At 28.8% G+C, this 24,975-nt stretch overlaps 1 protein-coding gene across 1 annotated transcript; it reads right to left on the bottom strand.

Annotated features, from left to right (window-relative positions):
• Nucleotides 1–4,265: 4,265 nt before the first annotated feature.
• LOC126653958 (cytochrome b5-like) lies at nt 4,266–6,011 on the bottom strand. Its single transcript, XM_050347963.2, has 4 exons — nt 5,853–6,011; nt 5,656–5,751; nt 4,774–4,840; nt 4,266–4,675 (listed from the first exon to the last, which is right to left on the bottom strand). Exons 2-4 carry the CDS (start codon nt 5,740–5,742, stop codon nt 4,425–4,427), a joined length of 405 nt encoding a protein of 134 aa, XP_050203920.1. The 5' UTR covers nt 5,743–5,751; nt 5,853–6,011; the 3' UTR covers nt 4,266–4,424.
• Nucleotides 6,012–24,975: the final 18,964 nt, after the last annotated feature.

Genomic DNA, 24,975 nt, shown 5'->3' with positions numbered 1-24,975 from the left:
TGTTTATGTGTCGGTTATATCTAATTTTTAAAAGTTTGGATCAGTAATTTAAAATTGCTATTTTTTTTAAAAGTGGCTGTAACCGAAACAAAAACACTCAAATCGGGCTAATTTACACAATTTCAAAAGGTTTGAATATAACTAACCTCAAACGCAAAAGTTTAAAAACCAAATCAACAAATACGGTGAACCGGTCCAAGAGTTTAAGTTTAGGTTTTGATTTTTAATTTTTATGGTTAATGGTTTATGTGTAGGTTCTGAAGTTTTAAAAACTACGGTTAACAATTGATCTTCAATCTAGTAGTTTAGGTTTAATTTTTTAATTGTAAAAACCGTACTATTATGGACCAGTTTATATATTATTTTCATGGACCGGTTAACCGATCCATACCCACTCCTAATTTTAACCGATAAAACCGACTAATCTCCAGTTCTTTAACAACCAGTTTTAAGATAAATATCTATTTCGGTTTTCTTTATACATTGATAAGATAAAAAAAATTACTAGTTATATTTTTAATTTTTTAAGTTTAATTTATATTTTTTTAATTTTCATACAATTTGTCCTTGTTTATTTTTATGAGATGGTAATATTATATGTATAAAACAACTTTAATTCCTTTACGTAAACCATCGACAACTTTAAAAGTATGACTTCCAAAAACTTTTATTCCAAATTTATATCTTTGAGGAAATGACACTATACACGTGATTAATGAAAATAATTGCACAGTACACTCGATACGCGTATTAGTGTTTTTCCATATTCATTATTCATATGAAAGGTCTTAAGTAATATTAGAATCAAACATATTCAGGTAATATTAGAATCAAACATATTCGTGAATCTCTGATGTCAATTAGGTAAACTTGTTTTATGTACACAGATATTACAACTCTTTGCCAAGTTTCTCCTTCATTTTTAATAGCATTACTGTTGGTACAAAATTGAATTTGAAAAGATAAGAAAAAAAAAAGTGCTAAGTGAGAGTAAAGACAGTATTGTGGAAATTCCACATTGCTTAGGAGAGCTCATTTAATTGAGCTTATTAGGTTGATCTCTCACACTTAGTTTTGGGCTCTAAGGGATACCCAGTTTTGTGAACGGGTTAGGAGTTACATCCTACCCGATTTACCGCACACGCCGTCCGGCCGGCCCGGTCAGGTCAGGTTCGGTTTTAGCACTTAATAAATTTTTTATTTTTGAAATCTTTTTGTAACGTTTTTATTTTTGAATAAAACACAACCCCTGATTTTCCTCCCACGTTTTGAATCTCTGATTTAATAAAGGAAAACGTTTTGATTTTTTTTTGTTTTTACCGTTTCAGTTTTCTAATGGCTATAAACTGCTGTCTTCCCTATCAAAAAGAATAATCCTTTTACAACAGCTATTTTCTTAAAAACCAAAAACTGAGTTCTTGAGCAATAGAAAGAAAGGTGTAATTGACCGCTGAATACAGTGCAGTATTCATCGGAGTTCGGCTGTTTTATCCTGTGGACGACGTGGTACGTACGACTGCTTGCACCATCGGAGGCAGAGCCGCGAAACGTCTTAAAGAGAGCGACCTAGTCCGCGACTCAGCCAGAAATATTGTTTGGTAATTTCGTTCCATTTCATAAACTGTGTAGCTAAACTTGAATTAGGTAAACTTGTAGCTAAACTTGAAATGCGTTATGGGGTTGTTTGCTAATCCTTAAACTGCTGTTGACTGTTTATGTGAAAGCATTGTTATTACTGAAGCTGATCATAGCTGCTTTAAAAATAATGTATTTCCCGGCCATATCCTGAGCCAAATAATTGATAAATAATGTGATCACTACCATTGCTTTATATTGAAGCAAACAGGATTACGGAATTTCCTGCATTGCATTCGTGTACTTGGTTAGAGGTTCCTTCCTTACTCACTTCTGACATGATGATTCATGTTATTTTTGAGTCTAATCAGTAGTCATTATTCCAGTAACCTGAACATGCAAGAAAGTCTCCAATGCAAAACTAATCTCTGCTTGTTCATCTGATAGCACAAAAATGAACATCATGAACTGAAACAAAAAGTCTCAAACACTGTTTTTTTTTTTATCAATATCCCAATCTTTTTGCAAAAGCCATTAATTTGTCATGTGAATCTCTGTGGTCAATTAGCTAAACTTGTTTTATGTACACAAATATTACAACTCTTTGCCGTTGTAATTCTCTTGAATATCAAGAGTGTAGATTTTTTTTGAATTCAAATAAGCTGTTGAGATAAACATTAATTACTAAAAGTAAATATAAAAGTAAACAGTAATTAAAAATTAACAATAGTAATAAAAAATGACAATAAGGTTAGAAGAGTAATTATTTTTTAATTAGATAATTGAATTTTTAAAAAATGGGTTTCTATCCGGATAGATTCTATCCGGATAGCATCACCCTTCTTTCAAATACATACCAGCATTTATCAAATCTTCTATTTCAGACATTTCGCAGATTTTTTTTCTTCTAGAAACAATTTGTATGATTGCGGCTCATGATGACGGCTCTCATCATCAAAGAGTTGTAGTACTTATAATAAATATCTTTTTATTCTTATAAATTTTCAATAATTTTTAGTTTATTTTTATGAATATTCAAATTATATTAAAAAAATAATATTAATTTTTCTTATCACTTGTATTATATATGTTTAAATATTCTAATGGATTTTTTTATTTTAATATTTTAATATTTTTTTAATTCTTTAATAATTGTTAAAATAATTAATTTTTCATATTTTTTATTTTTATTAAATAATATGAATATCATCATTTTTTTGAGATAATGTCATATAAATTCATCAACTTTAAACGTATTGTCATTTTAATCACGTTGTTTAAAATTGTCATTTTCATACACCAACTACCAATTTTTGTCAAATTCACACACCGTTTTAAAATCCAGCGAAAATTGCTAACGTGTCACATTAGCTCATTGTTATGAACTTAATTTTATTAAATTTATCAATAATTAGTTAATTTTTCTGTAGAACTATTAAACAATAAAAAAACGTCTGATAAATCATGAAGGATAAATTTATCAATTAAAAATTATTGTCTGCTTCCTTTCATTTGATCAAACAAAAATAATATACTTTCCCCTTTCTTTACCTCTCTAATTATGTTAGCTATTCAAGCACAGTAAAATTTTAATTTTATCTTTCCTTTTCATCCCCTTTCTTCCCTTCCCTTCTCTTTATATTATCTTCCTTTCCTCTTTTTATCTCATATCCATACAAAGCGTAAGTGTTCATTTGAAGAATGAAAGAAATATTAAGGATTATTTTAATTTTTTTGCCATTTTATGATGGAGCGTGTATATCATACATGGAGGTGCGACTAGAGGAAGGGGGATTTGACACAAAATGCATATTTGTGGGCTTTTTTGACCGATTTTTTCGAGAATGACTTTTTGATATTTCGTGCCTAGTTAAAGGAGTGAATTGATTAATTATGTGTGTCTATCTAGGAGTAACAGTAATGCAATTATTAATAAACAATTGCATCTGTATCAGTATCATCATCCATAACTATATTAATATGATATTAACTTATAAGCCTGAATCAACTCGAATCAGCAACGCGGCCAAATCGAATTATTCAGATTTGGTGGGTAAATAAGTCGAGTTGATCACGACATCCTATCTTATCCCACTACTAACTTGTACGTTTCCATTTAAAAGCTCTTGCGGAATTATCCAGAAACATGAATTTCCATATCGTAATATGTAAATTCGATAAGGAATTAACCAACGAACTCGCTCGTATAAAAACTCGATAAAGAGTTAGCAATTGGCTCCTATAAAAACTCGATAAAGAGTTCGCGATTTGGCTAATTATTATTAAAATAAATATACAATATTCTTTTAATACATTAAAACTATATTGTTTTAAACAAACTGTGTTGTTTTGATTAAAAAACCAAACAAAACTATGTAGTCTTGGTTCGTGTTCGGCCGTTTAACTGCTAAACAGACGAGTTTGTGAACGAGCTCGTTTAGTACATTCACGGCCTTATTCGCGAGCTCGTTCATTCAGCAGTTAAACGAACGAAAACGTGGCCTGAATATGAACGAACATAAACACCTTATTCGTCGAATGAACATAAATCCAACATGAACATCATTCATGGAACGAGTCTAACATGAACACCTAATTAAAGTTCGGGTCGGCTCGATTCATTTACAGCCCTAGGACTTGAGATAATCAATTTACTACTTTATCATACCAATTCTTGAAAACATTTAAAGTTGTGATAAAATTTTAGAAGGAAGCCATTTTTTTATTAGAAACAGAACAGAATCACTTCCTAATAGAAACCCAATTTCAGACGTACATAGTACATTAGCCTCAATCAAGAAAAAAGAAAAGGAAGAGAGTTTCTTTGCACCAATTCTTTAATGCACATACTATTCCTTCTTTGTGACGGATCGGTAAGCTAATGCAGCACCAAGAAAGATCAAGGGTAACAAGAGTTGCAAGAGCTTAACCAAGAATGAGCCTTGTGGAGCTTTAGGATGATCTTGAGGCGGCCGGTACCTAACAAATCCCGGAGGTGGAAGACTTTTCATATCCATGTCTCCAATGCAGTACTTGTCCATCATCTCCTTCGCCTCTTCGCTATGACCGATATCTTCATAGTCATCGGTTGCATCTTTCTCTGCAAAGTTATAAGTTTCAGCATGAAATGGATCAAGTCCCACAACATAATCAACCAACAAAGTGTTTAGCTGTAACTAAGAGAGGAACATAATGTACCGGTAGCTGCTAGCAAGACTTCATCTCCTCCGGGATGTTCCTCCATAAATGAAGTTACATCATATATCTGATACATACACCAATTCAAAATTAACAACACAAATCCTCATATAGAACAATTAGGAAAATTTCTAGATAAAATGAGGTTATAGCTTCACAAAAGTTATTTTTCCACTATTCAACGTCCAGAAAGGTCGATTAAGGACCCCTCGTGGTTATGTCAAAATAGATCCAAACACCTGCCCCGGAATGACTTCCAAATCTTTCTGTTACTACCTTTATTTTTCAATATTAACTTGTAAATGCAAGGGAAGCAGCCTGTGAAATACAGGACAGGGGTACCCAGAAACAAAACATCAAACATAACGAACTAGAAAATCCTACGCGTTTCGAGTTTCTGTTAAATTATTTATTGCGTGTATGGTTCAATTGAATTCGGCAGATTTTTATGAAATTCACTTGTAAAAGAATATAGTAATATTTAGTTAGTGTACAAATTCATCAAATACATCTGTTTTTTAAGTTTTTTAGATAGAATTATTGAATAGAATTGAACTGAAAAAAACAATTGAACTGAAAAAAAGGGTTAGTCTTGAAGTTTGACTAGGATTAACAAAAACAAACTAAACAGTCAGTAGTATGCATACAAAAAATATCAGTTCTCGAACTAGACCAAAACAAGTTCTAAGCTGCAACAAAAGAACAGAACTTAATCAAACTGCACTTAGCTAGCAGTTTGCTGAGCAGCGCTTATACCATTTGAGTTATAATTCATTGGTCGATCACTTATTCCGAAAATTTAACTCTTAAAAAGGATTACTAGTACTGAAAATTGCAGATCTAGTTTTATGGTTGAATTCAAATCAAGAGTTGACTACTGACCTTGCCATGAATTAGAAGCCAGCAATCATCCCTATCCTTATGCTTAAGCAAATCATCAAAACTGTAAAGTTTACGTTCTGATGCCATTTCTTGGTTCTGTATATCACATAAAACCCCAGAAAGATTAAACAGAAGAACAAAACTGAAGTAATCTACAAATTTCAAAGTTAGAAATTAATGGATCTGTGTTTACTTACTTGTCTGAAAAACAGAGGAGAATTCCTACAAGCACCCAACCTTTTGATAAACAGGTCAAACTAACTTATGTTTATTTATTTATTCCCCCTGAATCTAACTTTTTTTTTTTCTATTTTTTTCTGTTACTATTAGTTATTACATTTAAAACTGTTTTTTTATTTCAAAATATGCAGTGAAACTATTGAAATTCTGATTTTTCTTTAATATTTATAATCAAATATGAAAAAGCCTTACTGGCTGGGGAAAAATGAGAAATAATATATCATCTCTGATAATAATGGTGTTTTGTCTGTATACTAAAATCATTAGGTCACTTTGTCAATTTGCCACCAAAATAATTGATTCAAGTTTTGTTCTATTACTTTATCCTTGTGCTATGATATTATTATATGGTATCAGCTTAGGGCTACCATTTTAATGTAGGGGGCATTCAGTCGGTTTGGTTTTGTTATAAATTTGAGTTCGGTCTTTGATAAAAAAATTGGTTATTGGTTCAATTTGAAATTTAAATTATTAAATTTAACCGAATCGATCGACAAAATTAATTTGGTTTTTTTATTATTTTATACAATGTCTTTTACAATTTTTGTCTTCTTTAACCGTTTGATTTTTTGTCTTTTCTTATTCGGTTGGTTCGATTTTTATTAAAAAGTTATTCAGTGTTTGATTTTAAACATTCGATGGATCGGCTAATTTGATTTGGAGATTTTCAGTTCAATTTTGATCAAATCGACCGAATGCTCACTCCATTTCTAAAAAAAAAAAAAATGAAAGAGCAGCCACTTGCTCTTGCCTGCCACAATCTTCTATACTTAATATTTCTTAATATTTTTTTCTTTTTCAATCATTTAGGTCCTCGAAACAAATCTTCTCCATTGATATTTCAAGTAACAGAATTGTGGTGTGAGGGCCCGTTTAGCCCCTGCTATCTTATTCATTTTGTGATAATGAAGAGTGGGCTGCCACCAATTCCACGTACAGCTGCATAATCTATTTTTTTTTTTTAGAATAATCGAAATTATACTGAGTTTCAATTACCTAAATCGGACATTTATAGAGTCTATCCACCCAAAAAAATAAAAGAAGAAGAATGTTATGGGTTGCCCAAATTGGTGACAGATTGAGGTCGTGCTTCAAAGTAGAGCTAACCACAGATTCTCAAACCTTCAAAACTTCAAATTCAACTGAATCAAACAATCAAAAATATAACAAAAAAATGTTTTTTAATTTAAATTTTATATAATTATATATTTTGTATAAATTTGAATTCTTTACTTTTTTAAACAAAGGGTCGACGCGCCCCCTGAACTTGTGGCACGGGGTCATCTAACCCAATTTATACTTTTTTGAGCAATTAACCCCAAAACTCTTCATTTTTGGGTCAAATAACCCTATAATTTGTATTTTAATTTCAAAAAATGGATTTAGGATAATTATATTGTAACAATTAGGGAAATATCCAATTATTATTTTTTGCATCCCTCACCTCCGATTTGTCTTTTACGCGTTTTAAAAATACAATTATGGATTATTTGACCAAAAATGATGAGTTTTGAGATAAATTGCTCAAAAAAGTATAAATTAAGTTAAATGACCCCGTGTTACAAGTTTAGGGCGCGCGTTAACCCTTTGTTCTTACTTTTTATCTGACATAAAAGATAATCTTCCATCAATATCAAGCAGTTACAAATATAAATTTTTTAAAAAGATATAAGCGTAACTAATAACCTGACATAGAATAAAATATAAAGCCTTGTTCACAAATCGTCTTACAAAATATAAATCAAATTAATTATACTGCTATACCACAATAAAAATCTATTTCTTTGTTGTTTAATAGAAGACTCGTCAACTTTTTATAAAAAAGAGACAAACAAACCTTTTTTTTTTTTTTTTGGTAATAAAGAGGAGGCAACAGCCTCAAGGAACCAGGGTCATAACAGACCGAGGGAAAGCGACATCAGAACAGTCATGAATCAACCATCTCGGGCAGTCAGCTATAGGCTGAGGAAGGTGGTGGAACCCAATAGGAAATCTCCTGGCAACTGCAGCCAAATGATCAGCAAGAAAATTTGCTTCTCTAAAAGCATGGAGGACATTGATGTTCCAGTTCTTGGAAAGCCAACCTCTTATCTGGTAGACAAGGGAATTAGTAATCACCACTGAAACATCTTTATTATTTATGAGTTGTACCGCACAACGGCTGTCAGATTCAACTATTAAGTTTCGAACCCCCAAACTCCAGGCTAGTTCAATTCCTTTCAGGATCCCCCAAAGCTCTGCTTGCATAATAGAGCACACACCAATGTTATAAGCAAAACCACCCATCCATCTTCCAAGTTGATCTCTGATAGCACCACCAGCTGATGCACATCCAGTGGCTGCAATGAAAGAACCATCAGTATTTAATTTGTACCATCCGTCCATAGGAGGTTGCCAGCCAACATGAATCACCTCATACCGCTGAACAGAAGAATCACGATCAATGTTGTACGTTTTTGCGGAATCAACAGCTCTAGTGAGAATATCTTGAACAATATGCATAGAACTTTGAGACCCGTGATCAAAGACAACTTTGTTGCGTTTTTTCCAAAGACACCACACCGCTACACCAAAAATGCACCTCCAATTTAAGTCATGGCTGGAGACTTGAGTGCTACACAGGTTAGACTCCAACCAGACTAGTAAGCTTTGAGCAAAGAAGTCCTGATGACAATTAGTAGGCAGCAGCTGGATCCAAATCTGCTTAGCAAACCAACAATCTCTCAGAGCATGAAGGCAAGTTTCATCAAACCGCCCACAAAGAGTGCAGGTAGCATCATCCGTTAGATGACGGCGACCCCGCTCCACATTTGTTAGGAGGCGATTTTGGGCTACCAACCACAAAAAGTTCCTGATTCGCTCAGCTCCTTGCCAGTTCCAAATAATCTTCCACTGTTTTGTGTTATCGAAATGGGTGTTGGCTGCCATCATGTTATACCCAGACTTCACTGTATATGAGCCAGACGGAGAACCAACCCACATAATTACATCCTTTCCAGCACTCTCATAAGGGGGAAGGATAGCTGAAATCTTTAAACTATCCCGATGAGATAAACAGTTGGAGATCTTGTTCCAATTCCAGCTTCCCTCCGTAACAAAGTCTCTCACTTTACACTCCAAGATTTCAGAAGGAATAGGAGAAGTAGTTCGATAGATAAGCGGTTGATCATCATCCAACCATTTATCTAGCCAAAACCTAGTTGTGGTCCCATCGCGAATAACCCATTGGATGCCATTCAGGACTAAGTCCCAAACCTTACTCAACCCACGCCAAATCACTGATCCAGTCCTATCTGGAAGCTTAATAGGAATAGGATCAAAGGTGATACCGTATTTAGCTCGCACGACTTGAACCCAGAAGCAGTCAGGGCGAGTGAGAAGTTGCCAACCCAACTTGGCTAGCAACGCATTGTTAAAAACTCGAAGAGAAAGAACAACAAACTTTAAAAAAAAAGGCAATTACCACAATAAAAAGTATCAAAACAAAACTAATATAATCTTTAAGCAATTTCATCTTCAGTTTTTAACGGTGTTGATCTATATCTGATTCTTAATTCGTATATATGTGAAATTGATATGTCCCATCGATAAATTTACCTAAAAAAACAAAAAAGATGAAAAAGAGTTTGTTATTTAATTTATTCTATGGAACTAAAAAAATAAAAATGAAGTGGCTACTGCCAACGGTAAGAATACACAATTGATGGCAACCGAAACCAAAAAATAAAAGGAAAATCTTTACTTATTTAAATCATATTATTTTGAACTGTATTAAACTAAAAACCATTTTTGTATATTCTATTAGTTTTATAATCATAATATGTAGAATCCTATGATGTTTATAATTTGTAATATATAGTAAATAATAAAATAGTGAATAAATTTAAGTAAATAAAACATTAATAATTAAATAAAATTATTTCAATTGATATACTTTTCATGAATATACTAATTAAATAAAATAGTAAAAAAACTGATATCTTTTTATATTATCACTGTAATCTTTTATCATTAAAATATTACTTAATTTGGACATAAAATTATGTATTGTATTTGATGATTTAATAATGAAAAATTTAAAGAAAGCAAATATCCTTATTGTATTGAAATGATCTAACAAATATTGAAACTCTAACTAAACTATCCATAATAGTGTGATACAACTCAAAGATATTTAAAGTTCAGCACTATCTTAATTCTAAAGTTGTAATGTTTTATGAAATCCAATTTGCTTTTTAAAATATTTTAAGTGTTTCTAATTAAAGTTTCAAGCAGTGATATTTAAAAGAATTAATCAATATTTCTCGATCACTTAATTACATTCAATAATAACACGTCTCACAAAATTAATAGAAAAATATAATTATTCATGGAAAAATAAGTTTATATAAAAAATTTACTACATGTAGGGAAGGCTTGTGGTCCCACAAAGATAGATAAAATTGCTATATTAGACGTCCTAAAATATAGATAAAGTTGTTTTCAAGCATTTTTGTTATATTTTTTAAATCATCATAATTTTCATTTTATCCAATATAAAAATTTATAATAAAACAATACCGAAAAATATGATATTTTTATATAATATAAATTAATTAAATTTATAATATTTAAAAAATTAAATTAAAATTATTATTAAAAATTAATAAAAAATAACTACTTTAATTTTTATTTTTTATTTTTTGTGTAAATTTAATTTTACCTATTTATGTGGATCGCTAGTCTTTGCGGGACTATATCATATTCAAAAGAAATACAGCAGTCAGCATTTCCTTTTTATTAAAAAAGAAAATATCAGCAATTTAATAAATTATTGCAAAGCAATATAAAATTTGAAAATTGATATCCTAAAAGAACTAAATTTATAATTCGAACGCAAATGTCAGATCGCATTTTTGATACTTTTCACCTACCATTCTACCACCAAAAGAAATATGAAACACATGCTATAATGGCTTAACATATCCTAAGATTTCTTTACATTTCATTTTTTTTTTCATTCGTTTTTATCCATTTTAATTTTTTTACATAATTATATATTTTTAAAAAAAAAATTAAATTTTTTTCTATTTGTTTATTTAATTTATGCACTATTAAAAATAAGTTTATTTGATCATTCATACTTCTGTTTTTTTTATTAATAAATATTCTTATAAGATTATTCTCAAAAGTATATAGACCAAGTAAAACAAAAATACCTAAAAATAAAATAAAGAAAACATGTACAGTACAAAAATTTTAAAATAGATTTTACCTATAATAACTAATTCTAGAAATATATGTACATTTAATGTTTAAACTTGTTAAAAATGACAATTCAAAATTGGTCTAATGCCTAAAAAACACCCGACCTTTTAACCCCTTCTCAATCATACTCTGACGTTAAAAACTGGTTAAGTTTACCCTATTTTATATTTTCTCGTTTCAATTGTACCTTTAAGTATTAAATTGACATTTTTTGCTTAAAAAGCTCAAAAAGTTCTTAAAAACGGTCAATTTAACACAAAAAAAGTTAATTTAATATAAAAGATCAATTTAATGCAAAAAGGATAAATTTAAAGAATTTGTTTAAATTTTTTTCAAATGAAAAAAAAATCAATTTAATATTTAAGGGTATAATTGAAATGAAAAAATACGAAATAAAATAAAATTAACCAGTTTTTAATGTTAGGATAAGATTAAAAAGAATTAAAAGGTTGAGTACTTTTAAAATATTAATAAAATATTACAATCAAGTGTTAAGTGTTTAAGGGTACAATTGAAACGAATATTACAATCAAGTGTTTTCAATAGGTCGCTTTTAAAAATGATGACGTCAAATGTGCAGTCCATCGATCAAAATAAAATTCTACCTTTTAACTTAACGATAAATTAACATAAAAAGAAGCAAACTACTTTTTAACAATTTGCAGTGTAATTAATTAATTAAAAGGCCACTGAGACTAATTCAAATAATTAAGACACTAACAGATTTATGAAATCTCAACTTCGAATATCAATAACGTCATTGGTTAAAGGTAAAATATTATAAATCTAACTACTAATATAATTAGATTCTATTTTTATCAAAAAAAAATTAAAATATTATTTTAATAGATATTAATTAATAATAACATTTTAATTATTTCTAATAAAAAAATTAATATAAAAAAATATTTTTTTTATTTTTTATTTAAATATGATTATAGCTATTGTTTAATCTATATTTGTCCCTCACTCCACGGTCCACAACCACAACCCTATTGCCACCCTTACGTTAATCATACTTTCATAATATTAGGTCTAAGATAAAGATTAATAATAATAATTTTAATTAATTAAATATAATTATATATTTATATCAAAAGAGCAATCTTCACATTTTCAAGAGATAAAATATATAATTAAATAATACAATAATGTTTTTAATTTTGTATCAAAATATTGTAAGTTTGTATATTGGGTATTTTATGTTAAGTAAAGACGGTAAAATCGCTCATTGTTTAGAGTTCATCATATGTGTTACCTACTACATGAAGGTGATTTAATAGAAACACTTTTTTGTCATATTTTAAGTTGTTCAAACATCAAATTGCTATAAAAATTTTATTTTAACACTAAATTGTCATTTTTAAAAAAAGTTTAGACACCAAAACTGTAGTTACTAGTTAGTCCTTTCTTTTCAATAATGAGAATATAGTTTTAACTTTGGATACAAATACATTTTTTTAAAAGATGTTAAAAAATGTCGTCAAAAAGATTAATTTTCAAATAATCCAAAAAATAAAAATAATTTTAAAGAATTTGACTTTTTAATCTAACTGACTGCCACCACCTATAACCATCAAGTCGCCGATGTTGCCGAATTTTAGCGGCCTCCAACGCCTGAGGACTGGTATTCGGTGGTGGATATGATGTGGACTTTATATGGATTTAGGTAGATTTATGTTGCTATATTAATTCCATATCAGCATTTCAAAATTGTACATGGATCTTAAGTGGATTATACGTGGGTCTAAACAGATCTCATATTATTATAATCATATCAAATCAACAATTTAAACTTTACGGATTTGACATAAATTTTAAGTCGATCTAAATAATTCTTGTATTGTTATATTCATATCATATCAACAATTCAAAATATAAATGGATCTGACATAGATTTTAACCTGATATAAGTGAAGTTTATATTGGTGTACTAATCTGAGATCAACAATTCAAAATTTAGGCAGATATGATACAGATTTTAGGTGAATCTAAATAGATTTCACGTTAGTCTAAGTAGATTTCATATTGTTATATTCATGTCAAAATAACAATTTAAAATTTAATTGGAGTTGATATGAACTTTAGGTGGATATTATTGTATTGATATCATATTCAATTAAAACATTAGAGAACTTTATATTGATCTAGATGGATTTTATATTATTATGTTAAAATTATTAATTAAAACTTAAGTGGATCTCACGTAAACTTTATGGCAAAATTTACTTTAGATGGATTTTTAGCAAATTCACAATTAGTTGTGTAGAGTTTATTTATACTATATATAAAAGCACGGAAGGGGGGAGGGGGGCGGGGGGGACAGGCAAATTTACTGAATAATCCTTTTCAGTTTACTATTAAATAAAGATTTTATAGTCGTTAACTAATTAGTTATTTAATTAATCACTATTGTAATTAAAATCCTAATTAGAATAGGTAGCTAAATTATCTCCAATTTAATTTTTAGTATGTAAAAAATAATTAAATTGTCTCCAAATTAGTAGGAATACCTATCTTTTAGTTTGATTGAACTATAAAATTCAAATACTGTATTTGATTAATATAATATTATTTAAATTTCTATCTTATTATTTTTAAAGATATTATTAATAAAATTAAATTAATTATTTAATTATAGTTACTATAAAACCAAAAGAAGAATAAATTCAGTATGGAAAAAAAATTTAATAACCGAATAACATTTATTTTTACAAAAATTCTTAACTAATTTAATATTAATTATAAATAAAAAATTGATATAATTATAATAAATTTACTAATATATTCATTGACGAGTTACGTTACGAGCCACGTGCATAGCACGCAATGCGCGAAACTAGTATTGGTAGAGGAGTTGATCGTTAAGTTCAATATAACAATATAAAATCTAGCAAAACAAATCTAAAATTCACGTAAGATCTATTTTTTAAATTATAGACGTGAATATTTGATAAATCTATACTATAAATAAAAGCACGGATGGGGGAGGGGGACATATAAATTTACTGAATAATCCTTTTCAGTTTACTACTAAATAAAGATTTTATAGTCATTAACTAATTAGTTATTTAATTAATTACTGTTGTAATAAAAGTCCTAATTAGAATAGGTAGCTAAATTATCTCCAATTTAGTTTTTAGTATGTAAAAAATAACTAAATTGTCTCCAAATTAGTAGGAATACTTATCTTTTAGTTTGATTGAACTACAAAATTAAAATAATATATTTAATCAATACATTATTATTTAAATTTCTATCTTATTATTTTTAAAGATATTATTAATAAAATTAAGCTAATTATTTAATTATGGTTATTATAAAATCAAAAGAAGAGTACATTCAGTATGAAAAAAATAATAATAACCGAATATATTATATTTACTTTTACAAAAATTCTTAACTAATTTAATATTAATTACAAATAAAAAATTGATATAATTATAATAAATTTATTAATATGTTCATTGACGAGTTACGTTACGAGCCACGTGCATAGCACGTAGTGCGAAACTAGTATAATAAAAGTAGAAATAAAAAAAAATTAAATTAAATGGTTAATAGTCAACAGACCATCATCAGACCGCCGCCAAACCGCCATACCGCCTCCTTCTCCTTGAGAGTCAACTAATAAATTTAAAGTTGAAAAATGTATTAAAAATGATTTAAGTAGCAATTTTCCCTTCAAGCTATAAGCAATATCAATTAACACATGAATTAATTTTATGGATAAATCATTGATGAACTTGGTGATTATGATTAATTAATCTATTTTGACAAATTATCATATAAATTGAGAAAGTAATTTTTCAATTAAGGGGACAATTAGCTTATAAATTAAGAGGATGAATTGTAAAAATAGAATTAATTGATTATTTATCAAGTCATGACTAATTTATCCATAAAATTTATTTATATATTAATTATCTATTACTTATAAGTCGAGAGGACAATTTGTTATTTAAGTCTATGAAAAATGTTGAAAGTCAAAATATATAAATGTAATAAAGAAATCTTAAACAATAAATATGTAAATAAACTAAAAAATTGGGCCAAAACTTTTCTCATTATTCAACTTTCATGGACAGAATCTATTCAGCCTATTGCAAAGCCATTAAAATTGGGCCAAAACTTTTTAATGGATCCCCCTTATTTAGCATAGGGCTTTTTACACAAACAACCTATATTGGCTAATTGTTTACTTTTATACATGTCATATTTTTCACTTACTAAACTACCATACACGGAGCTGATTATAACTTTTATACGGATCTTATATATTCAACCCTAATAGCACAATCATCATTATTTCATTTATTTTCTCTCTCCTCATCATTCAATTCTCTCTTCCTCTCAACTCATATTTCTCTCTCTTCCTCTCAGCTCATCTTCCTCTCAGCTCATCTTCCTCTCTCTTTCTCTCCGTCGTCTTCCGCTTCGCCGTCCTCTATTCCTCCGCTCCTCCGTCATCGTTCTCATCATCGTTTCCGTTGTCAACTTCGCCAACGCCATCATCTCCTCTGCTCGCCGTGTCATCTATTTGATTTCAGATCTACAATTTATTCACTCTTTTTTTTTTCAGATCTACAATCGTTTTACTGTTTTTTCACCATTAAACATGTATATAGATTATATTTCAAGAATATAATGTTAATTTCATGTTATGTAATATAAAATTATGGTTATATGGAATAATTTTTTGTTATTTCTGCATTTTGTTTTTGTGTTTGGTTGTATTTCTGTGTTTATTTATTCTGCAGCTCGATTTTTTGATGATGGTTGATTGTTGAATTATTATAATATTACAGTGTTGTTGATTTGTTGTTGATTTTGTGTTGATAATCAGTTGGTATTTTCTTGATTTTAACATTGGAAAATTTTATTTTTTTAAAAAAAATTGGCAAATTAGATAACTTTGTCAGCGAAATAAACTAAATAAAATAAAATTTAACCGAGACTACATATTTATATGTTTGCATTATTATGTTGACATGTTGTTGATTTCTTGTTGATATTTTATCGATTGTCACAATTTTTCAAAAAATTATGTTTTATTTTATTCCTTATGTTGATTCGTTGTTGATTTATTGTTGACATTATGTTGATATGTATTTCAACTTTTTTTGATTTTCAATTTTATGTTGACATGTTGTTGATATACTGTTGATAACATGTTGATTTTTCAATCATTGAAAGAAAAATAAAGCTAGTCTTAAATTGATGTATTAATGAACTATTGATATGTTTTTGATAATATGTTGATTGTTTCTGACTTAAATCAATCAATGTTCTCATTTTACAAACATCTTGACTAAATTAGCATTAATTGTTGATTCGTTGTTGATTTATTGTTGACATAATGTTGATAAGTATTTTAACTTTTTTTGATTTTCAATTTTATGTTGATATGTTGTTGATAACATGTTGATTTTTCATCATTAAAAGAAAAGTAAAGTTAGTCTTAAATTGCTGTATTGATGAGTTGTTGACATGTTTTTGATAATATGTTGATTGTTTTTGGCTTAAATTAATCGATGTTCTCATTTTACAAACATCTTGACTAAATTAGCATTAATTGTTGATATTATGTTGATAACGACGACAATAATTCAAATGAAAAAATAAAATTATTCTTATATATAAAAATATATTAAATATACACCAACACAACAGTTCACAAATTAAAGAAATCTATTTCAAAATATATTTTTTCCTCAATTCTCTTTACAGCTGCACAGTTTCTTCAAAATCACTTGTATAATTGTTTTGCGTTCCACCTCTCATACCTAACTAAATTTCGACAAAGACGGTTATGATACAGTTTCATTTCATCCAACGAAAATTTATTTCATAGACAATATTATCTTATTTGTCAATGTTAAAATAAAAAGAATCAGTAGATATCAACATAATATCAACATAAAGTCAACATAAAATCAACAACACTGTAACATTACAATAATTCAGCAATCAATCATCATCAACAAATCGTTCTGCAGAATAAAAAAAACGCAGAAATACAACAAAACACAAAAAAAACGCAGAAATAACAGAATTTTATAATATAAAATCACAAAATTATTCTATATAACATGAAATAAGTATTAGATTCTTTAAAAATACTCTTTATACATGTTTAATGGTGAATCAATAGTAAAAGATAAACAAATTACAGATCTGAAAATAAAAAAAAACAAAAAAATTCAGATCTAAAATTAAAAAAATAAAAGAAAGATGGCACGGCGAGATAAACGGCGGAGGCGGAACGGCGGAAGCGAAGGAGTAGAAATCGTGAATTTTTTTTTCACAACTCAAAAGAATTTATTGTTATATAAGCAAGAACGGTTGAGATAATGATGAAATAGAGATGAAAATGAGAGAAGCAAGAGGAGTCGTGCAGTAATGGAGATAACATACAGCAAAATCGTGGAGAAGAGAAGCGAAAATGGCAGAGAAGAATGAAGAAACCGCCAATTGAGAAGGAAAAGAAGAAAACGGTAAAAAAGAAAGAAATCAAAAAAAAAAGGTTAGGTTTCATAAAATTGATGGTGTGAAAAGTAAAGATATGAATTGGGCTGTATAAAAGTAAAGTTTAGTCCAAATCCCGTATTTTATATAAAAAGCCCTTTAGCATATGCCATGATCGATGAATCCCAGCTTTTAATCTGTTCACTTAAAATAAAAAAAATTAGACATATAGTAGAGCTTCTAATAATTAATATTTAATAAATTAACAGTTTTAATAATTAATAAAAAATTAAAAGAATCAATTTTGTTCCACGTCGGATAAGTAATAAAATTTAAAATATATTTTATAAAAATATTAATTTATGGCAAAAGGTGTCAAAAAATCCTTGTAATTTACACAAAAATACATATTAGCTCTTTAACTTTTTGAGTATAATTAAGCTCTTTTTCTTTTCAAATAGAACAAGTAATCCCTTTCGTCCAACACCATTAAAAACACTCCTTAATAGCTGACATGTCTCTCATAATCATATAGAAAAAAACTTCAAAAATAATTTTAATATTTAAAATATTTATCGAAAATTTGAGGGGTAAGTGTCCCAAAAGTAAATTAAAAGGGTTTATTTGTTCGATTTTAAAACAACGAGGGTGTAATTTTTCAATTTTAAAAACACAAGTACTTAATTTTTCCCAAAAACAATAAAAGGGCTGATCTATACTTTTGAAAAAAGTCGAGGGTCTTTTGTACCTTCTGCCTTAATTATTAGAGAGATTTTTGAAAAAAAATATAACAATTGATAATTTATTTGGAGTAACACTAACTTAATTCATTAGGTGGAAGCTGAAATACCATCAAATTATAATTTTTTTGTTCGTTTGAAAAAATATCAAGAGAAGTTATTAGATGAACAAGTGAAAGTTAGAAACATCTCCAAAAAGATATTGGAATTTATTTTACTTTAAGAATACAATTTCTTAATAATTATTTTTTGATTCAATATCAAGTTGATTTTTTTGAACCGAATACAAAATTATTTCTTTTAAATTGAATAATTGTGAAATGTAATTAGTTGTCTTTTTATAATATAATATCAATAATAGATCTATGAATGGAGAAGTTTTAAAATATATTTTATACTTTTTCTAATTTTTTCTATATAATCCAATAAATTAATAATTCTAATAATTAATAAATTTTTAATTTAACATGTATATTAATTATTAAAGGGTTGACTGTAATTTAATTGGTAAAAATAATATTACTAAACACGTGATTTGCTCATTTTTATAAACATAGTATTTTAGAATTACAAAAATATTTACGGTGCTTTTTTTATTTATAAAAATAAGTACTTGGCAATTTACTTTTTGCAAACACATATGTTTTTCTTTTTGTACTGTTTTTTCCTTATCCTTTCTATTTTTCACCCAATTTCATCATTTTTATTATTCATCCTTTGCAATAATAAGAACGATTTTTCAAAAATATATGTCATATCGGTTCAACAATTTACTTTTTGGATTATTTTTAAAATAGTTTTTTGAAATATATTTACACATTTTTCAGTCTATTTTTAATTTTTTTTCTCCTTCCTTATTTAAAAGTGGTAATTTCCTGAAATATATGTTTTGGTAGCTTATTTACACCTTTACCTGCCAAATTTTGATTTTTCCTTTTTACCTTTTTTTATTTACGAAAAATACCTTTTTGTTTTTTTAATTTTAAAAATACATTTTTTCGGTTCGGTCGACCGAACCGACCGAACCGACCGACATTTTTTTATATAGTGCAAGATTAGTGTATATATAGTGTTAATTTTTATTTTTATAGATTTTTTTTCTGGAATTTTTTTTTATAGTGTAACAGTAGTGTATATATAGTGTTTTATGGTGTTTATATAGTGTTTTTATGGTGTTTATATAGTGTAAAATTAGTATATATATAATGTATATATAGTGTATTTTTAGTGTATTTATGGCATTTTGTAGTGTTTTTTGTGGTTTACACCATGAAACACTGCAAATACACCTTAAACACTGCAAATACACCATAAACACTGTAAATGCACCATAAATATACTAAAAACGGCAGAAATACACTATATATACACCAAAAATACACTAAAACGTAAAATATTATAAAATTACTACAAATGCACCATATATCAATTTTTTCTTTACAAAATCAGTATTAATAAATAAATCTATGAATAAGAGAAGACAAAATAAATAATTATATGAATAATAGAACAATTTTATAAATAAAAAATTATAGATCTACAATAATTTATTTACAAAATATTTAAATCATTACAAAAAATCTAAAATATTACACAAATCTAAACACGAGTCGAGAAATCCATAGCGCGAACGGAAGAGACGAACGGATTAGCGTGAACGGAAAAGCTGAACGGAAAAACGACCGGAAATGACGAGAAATCCATCGGAAGTAGACGAACGGAAGCGCGACCGGAAAGACGAACAGAAAAGTAATTGGAGGGGATAAATTAAAAATCAAATGAAAAAGAAGAAGAAAAGAAGAAGAAAAGAAGATGGAATTTTAAGAGAGAAGAGAGAGAAAAAAAAGTGGTTATGTAAAAATTTAACTTAAAATGAGATAAGACTTCTTTATATAATGTGTATTTTTTGTAAATAAGTTAGCTTATTAGGTAATGTAGGATAAGAGGAAAAGATGGGCCAAAATGTTATAAATACTTTACCAAAAACAGGTATTTGAAAATAATCCCTATTTAAAATATAATATTAAAAATAGCATACTATATATTATTAGTTTATCTCATTTTATGTTATTTAATTTTCATAACTGTCAGAATTTTTCTCTTTGCTCACATAAATTCTCTTTTCCTCTCTTTTTTCTGTCTCCCTATCAAATTTCTATCTTCCTTATTGCTTCCCTCTCTATTAATTTTTTCTTCGTTTTTTTTGAGTCGTTGCTTTCTTTCCTCTAGCCGTCGCGCATCTTCCGATGGAGTTTTTGTCGTGGTTTTTTCGCCGTCGCGTTTTTCGGTGGATTTCTCATCGTCGTGATTCTTACAATAATTTTCTCTCCGCCGCGTTTCTTCCAATGGATTCCTCAATGTCATTTTTAGATTTTCTGTAATTTTTTTATATTTTTGTGTGACAATGATTATTGTAGATCTATTAGTTTCGTGTTTATAAAATTCGTTTATTGTTCATATAATTATTTTATCTTTTTATTGTTTATAGATATATTCGTTTATTTTGATGTTACTGATTTTGTAAACAATGAATTGATTCATGGTATATTTGCGGTGTTTTTTATGGTGTATCTACGTTATAATGTATTTCTAGTGTATGTATAGTGTATTTATTGTGTATCTACGTTATAGTGTAATTCTGGTATTTTTGTTGTTGTTTTATGGTGTATCTGTGATGTTTTTATTAAAAAAAATAAAAGACACCTGAATTACACCATTTAAATAGTAAAAAAAACACCAGAAAACATCAAAATTACATCATTTAAACACTAAAAAAGCATTACAATTACACCAGAAATACACAATCTAAACAGTATAAAAATACACAAAAAAACACCATAAAAAGATCAGAAGAACACCAAAAAAATAAACAAAATTCTTTATTAAATCATGAAAAAGTAAAAAAGGTATTTTTAAAATTAAAAAACTAAAAAAATATTTTTGATAAAAAAAAGATACAAGATGTAAATATGTTTTAAAACAATATAAAATCAAAATAAAATTGAAAATCGTGTACTATAGGAAATTTCATCTTTACTCTTATCGTCGGAGGATATTTCTTCCGGCGAGCCTTCGTTGTCAATTTATTGGTTAAGAAAACTTGTTGATGTGTTCTTGTGTTGTGACACAGTGTTCAAGTAAAATTTAATCATGGGTCGTGGCCGGCCCATCTCATACTGGTAAGCCATTGTTGGATCATTTGATTCATGAGTTATTAGAACGAGCAGTTGCTTTGGATAGCATTGATTTTTTTAGTCAATATTAAAAATTTGATGAAATTATTGTTGACGCTTTTAAGCAAAAACCGTTAGCGGATGGTCAGATGAAATTTTTTGACCTCTATAATAGCGTCTATGAAATTTGATGATAAAAGAAATAACTATTTTAAAAATGCTGAGACAATATGGTCTTTCGATAGAAGAGAAAATAGTATTTCTAATGATACTTTTTGTGCACTTTTAGTATATAACATTCCAATTTATTATAATTTAGATATAAATTAGTTTTAATGCACTTAATTTAGATATACAATCCGTATACTATTGGTATACGATAGACACCTATTTTTCGAATAGGTAAAAAGTGATAAAAGATTGAAACGTCCAATAATGCTTTCTAGAGAAATTCGTCCCGATGACGAGTTTGGGGTCCGCCTGTTTGAATTCAAGCAAGCTAAAATTAGTGCGCAGTTGCAACTTGAAGGATTGAAACGTAATTAGCCACAAATTGCCTATAAAAATCCAAAAAATTGTGATTTAAGTCTAAAAAATTGGACTAATTGCAACATCTTAGAAGTTTATAGGCCAATTTGCAAGTTTGACGAAGTAAATTGACCATACCCAAACCCTTAATGTCCCATAAGCCTTTTTTGACATTTTCGGGCACCAAAATAACCTTTTAACCCTATCACCTCATGTAATGATCAATACAAACTAAATACTAATAATGATCTAATTAACATTCCTAACTTTATCACTCCACACACTTTTACACTCCTAATACTATACGAACACCTAACTACTATATAAACACCATTGACTCACGTAGGTTAAGGGGGATGAATTTAATAAGAAAAATCAAACACAAACTCTAGAAACATATAGGTTGGCCGAACCACCACACTACCACCAAACACACTCACAGTCGATTATACCAAAAAACAAGCTTCTACGCTTCAATCCATTAAAAAACGCACTAATGTTATCAAACCTAAGCTGGATTCTACATCCGGACTGCCAGAAAACAATGGTCTCATAACGGTACTTCTGAGGACCTAATATTATCTCTTATCATTTTTTATCGCACATCCGCCATATTTGTGGAATTATATAAACTAGGGTGCATGTTTACTGTATTTTTGCTACAATTGCCATAAATTTCTAAATTCATCGGTTTTGCCATGATTTTTATGAGAATGACTTAAAAACGTATTAATAGGATGTTTTAATATATTTTAATCATCATATGTTAAAATTGTTCGATTCAGATGCTTATAACGCATGTTAGGGTTTAATTTTCCATATTTTCCATATTTATCATATTTTCCATGTTCTTCGTCCATACCATGATTGCCATGATTTGTATCTTAGAAACATGTTTTTGAGATTTTTTAACATATTTTATCAATAATATTTTAATTTCAGTACATTCCAGTATGTCTTTTGTGCATTTTGACCCATTTTGAGCGTTTTTACATGAAACTCAAACCAAAAAGACGAACTCCCGCAAGCTGAGTATGGTGACGTCGCCGTTTCCATATGATGGCGCCACCGCCACTCCCAGTGGAGCCATCATGGCGCCACTATTCTTCAGTTGTAAACGCTTCAAGATCTTCCAAACTCGATCTAGACCTTTTTTTGTTTTCAGATTCATTTAAATTCAAAATTTTGGGCACCGTTTGAGTCCACCAATATGTAATTAGGTGTAGGATATGATTTTTTTTTCGGGCTCATAACCCCTGTTTTGTGACCTGCCATGCTAACCGGGCCCGGAAGCCTAAACCTGCTAGAGATCAGAATATTCCTGAATCCATTCTGAATTTGTTTGAATTCAGAATCGACCCTGGTTCAAACTAATGAATATGTATCAACGAGAAAAATAACTTCCATCTTTTGACCGAGTCTAGATTCCGATCACACAGACTTCTAGACGATAGACGAGTGCTAAACACTTCGGGTCTACAAGGTTAAAAAGTATTTCTAACCTTATATGCATATCCAACTGCCCTTGTGTATGTTTATATTATTTATACGCTTTCTAAAGCCTGCCTAAATCCTGTATTAATAAGCTAATGAACTTAACCACGTTAACTTAGCATTAAATCAAAGTCTAGCAAATCACTATAAGTTTTGTTTGATATAGAAATTCAAAAAGGACATCGAACGATAAATTTTGTTTCGGAAGGGGTATTAAAGTATAATTTTTTTTAAAAGGATACTAACTTTAGTAACAAAAAAGAAACAAAATGACTACTTAGCATTTATTTCTGATAAGTGACCTTCGGTGAAACAAAATGATAATTTTAGTACTCAGAAAGAAAGAAAATAAAGTATAATATCCATTTTGAAACTTTGTGAAAGTTCAATGAGCTACATATTTAATATCCATCTTGATGCCCTTTAAAGTTCACCCCGACGACTACTTCGTTTCCTGCAAGTTGGCTTTTACAAAGTGCTCACAATGGTATTGCTTCTATCAAGGTTCGCGTCCACAAACTGTAAGGTTTGCCCCCACGAACTCCTTTATAACTTTTGGAATTTGTAAGTTAACTTTTTGGTAGAGGATTTCTATAAACTTTCTAAGTGTTCCACAATGTTCTTATACACTTATAAAAAGGATTAGAACCTTTTTCAGGTGATTGTCAATGTCAAAATTAAAGAGACATAGAACTGATTAAAGTTCAATATTTACGTTCTTTGTTCATAAGCCATAAAAATTTTGATTTTTCCTTTATATTTATTTTTCGACCTAAAAATTGTGTTTTTAATGTTGCTTATATGATTTATAAAATTACCCATATTGATACCCACCGACTTGAAAAATACCCATATCGAGCGACGACGATGACAAGGAAGAAATTGTATGCAGTAAAGATTATAGTCTCAAGTATAGTTGTGTAAGTCAAGTCACTCAAAGTGGCAAACCTTACCAACCATAGGATAAGAGACAATCGATGGCTCTAACAAAAGAGCAAGAAAAAGAGACTGGTGAGCACGCTCAAGGAGATGATTTGATAATAGACCATCTTAAGAAGACCAAGGTGAACATTTCTATTTAGGATTTGCATATGCATTCTAAAGATCATTAGAAAGAATTTTTTCAGGCCTTAGCTAACATGACTATAGACCGCGATGTATCTCATGAAGTCATAATTATCCAGATGACAGATATTTTTTTTGATGATATTGCCTTTACAAGATACGAGTTGCCTTTAGAAGGAAGACAACATAGCAAGGCGATTTACATCACTTTAGAGATTTTGGGAATGCGCACTAATGTCTGTCTAGCCTAATTTTGCCTATATTGGGCTAACGCCAGCGGATTTAATGACATATGAATTATTGATTCGAGCCTATGATAAAACCAAGAGCGTAGTAGATGGGACTTCCAATGTCCTTGTCAAGAT

The sequence above is a fragment of the Mercurialis annua genome, linkage group LG6 (assembly GCF_937616625.2).
Source record: "Mercurialis annua linkage group LG6, ddMerAnnu1.2, whole genome shotgun sequence".
In the NCBI taxonomy this organism is placed as follows: domain Eukaryota; kingdom Viridiplantae; phylum Streptophyta; class Magnoliopsida; order Malpighiales; family Euphorbiaceae; genus Mercurialis; species Mercurialis annua.
This window is presented reverse-complemented; position numbering and strand designations above follow the sequence as displayed.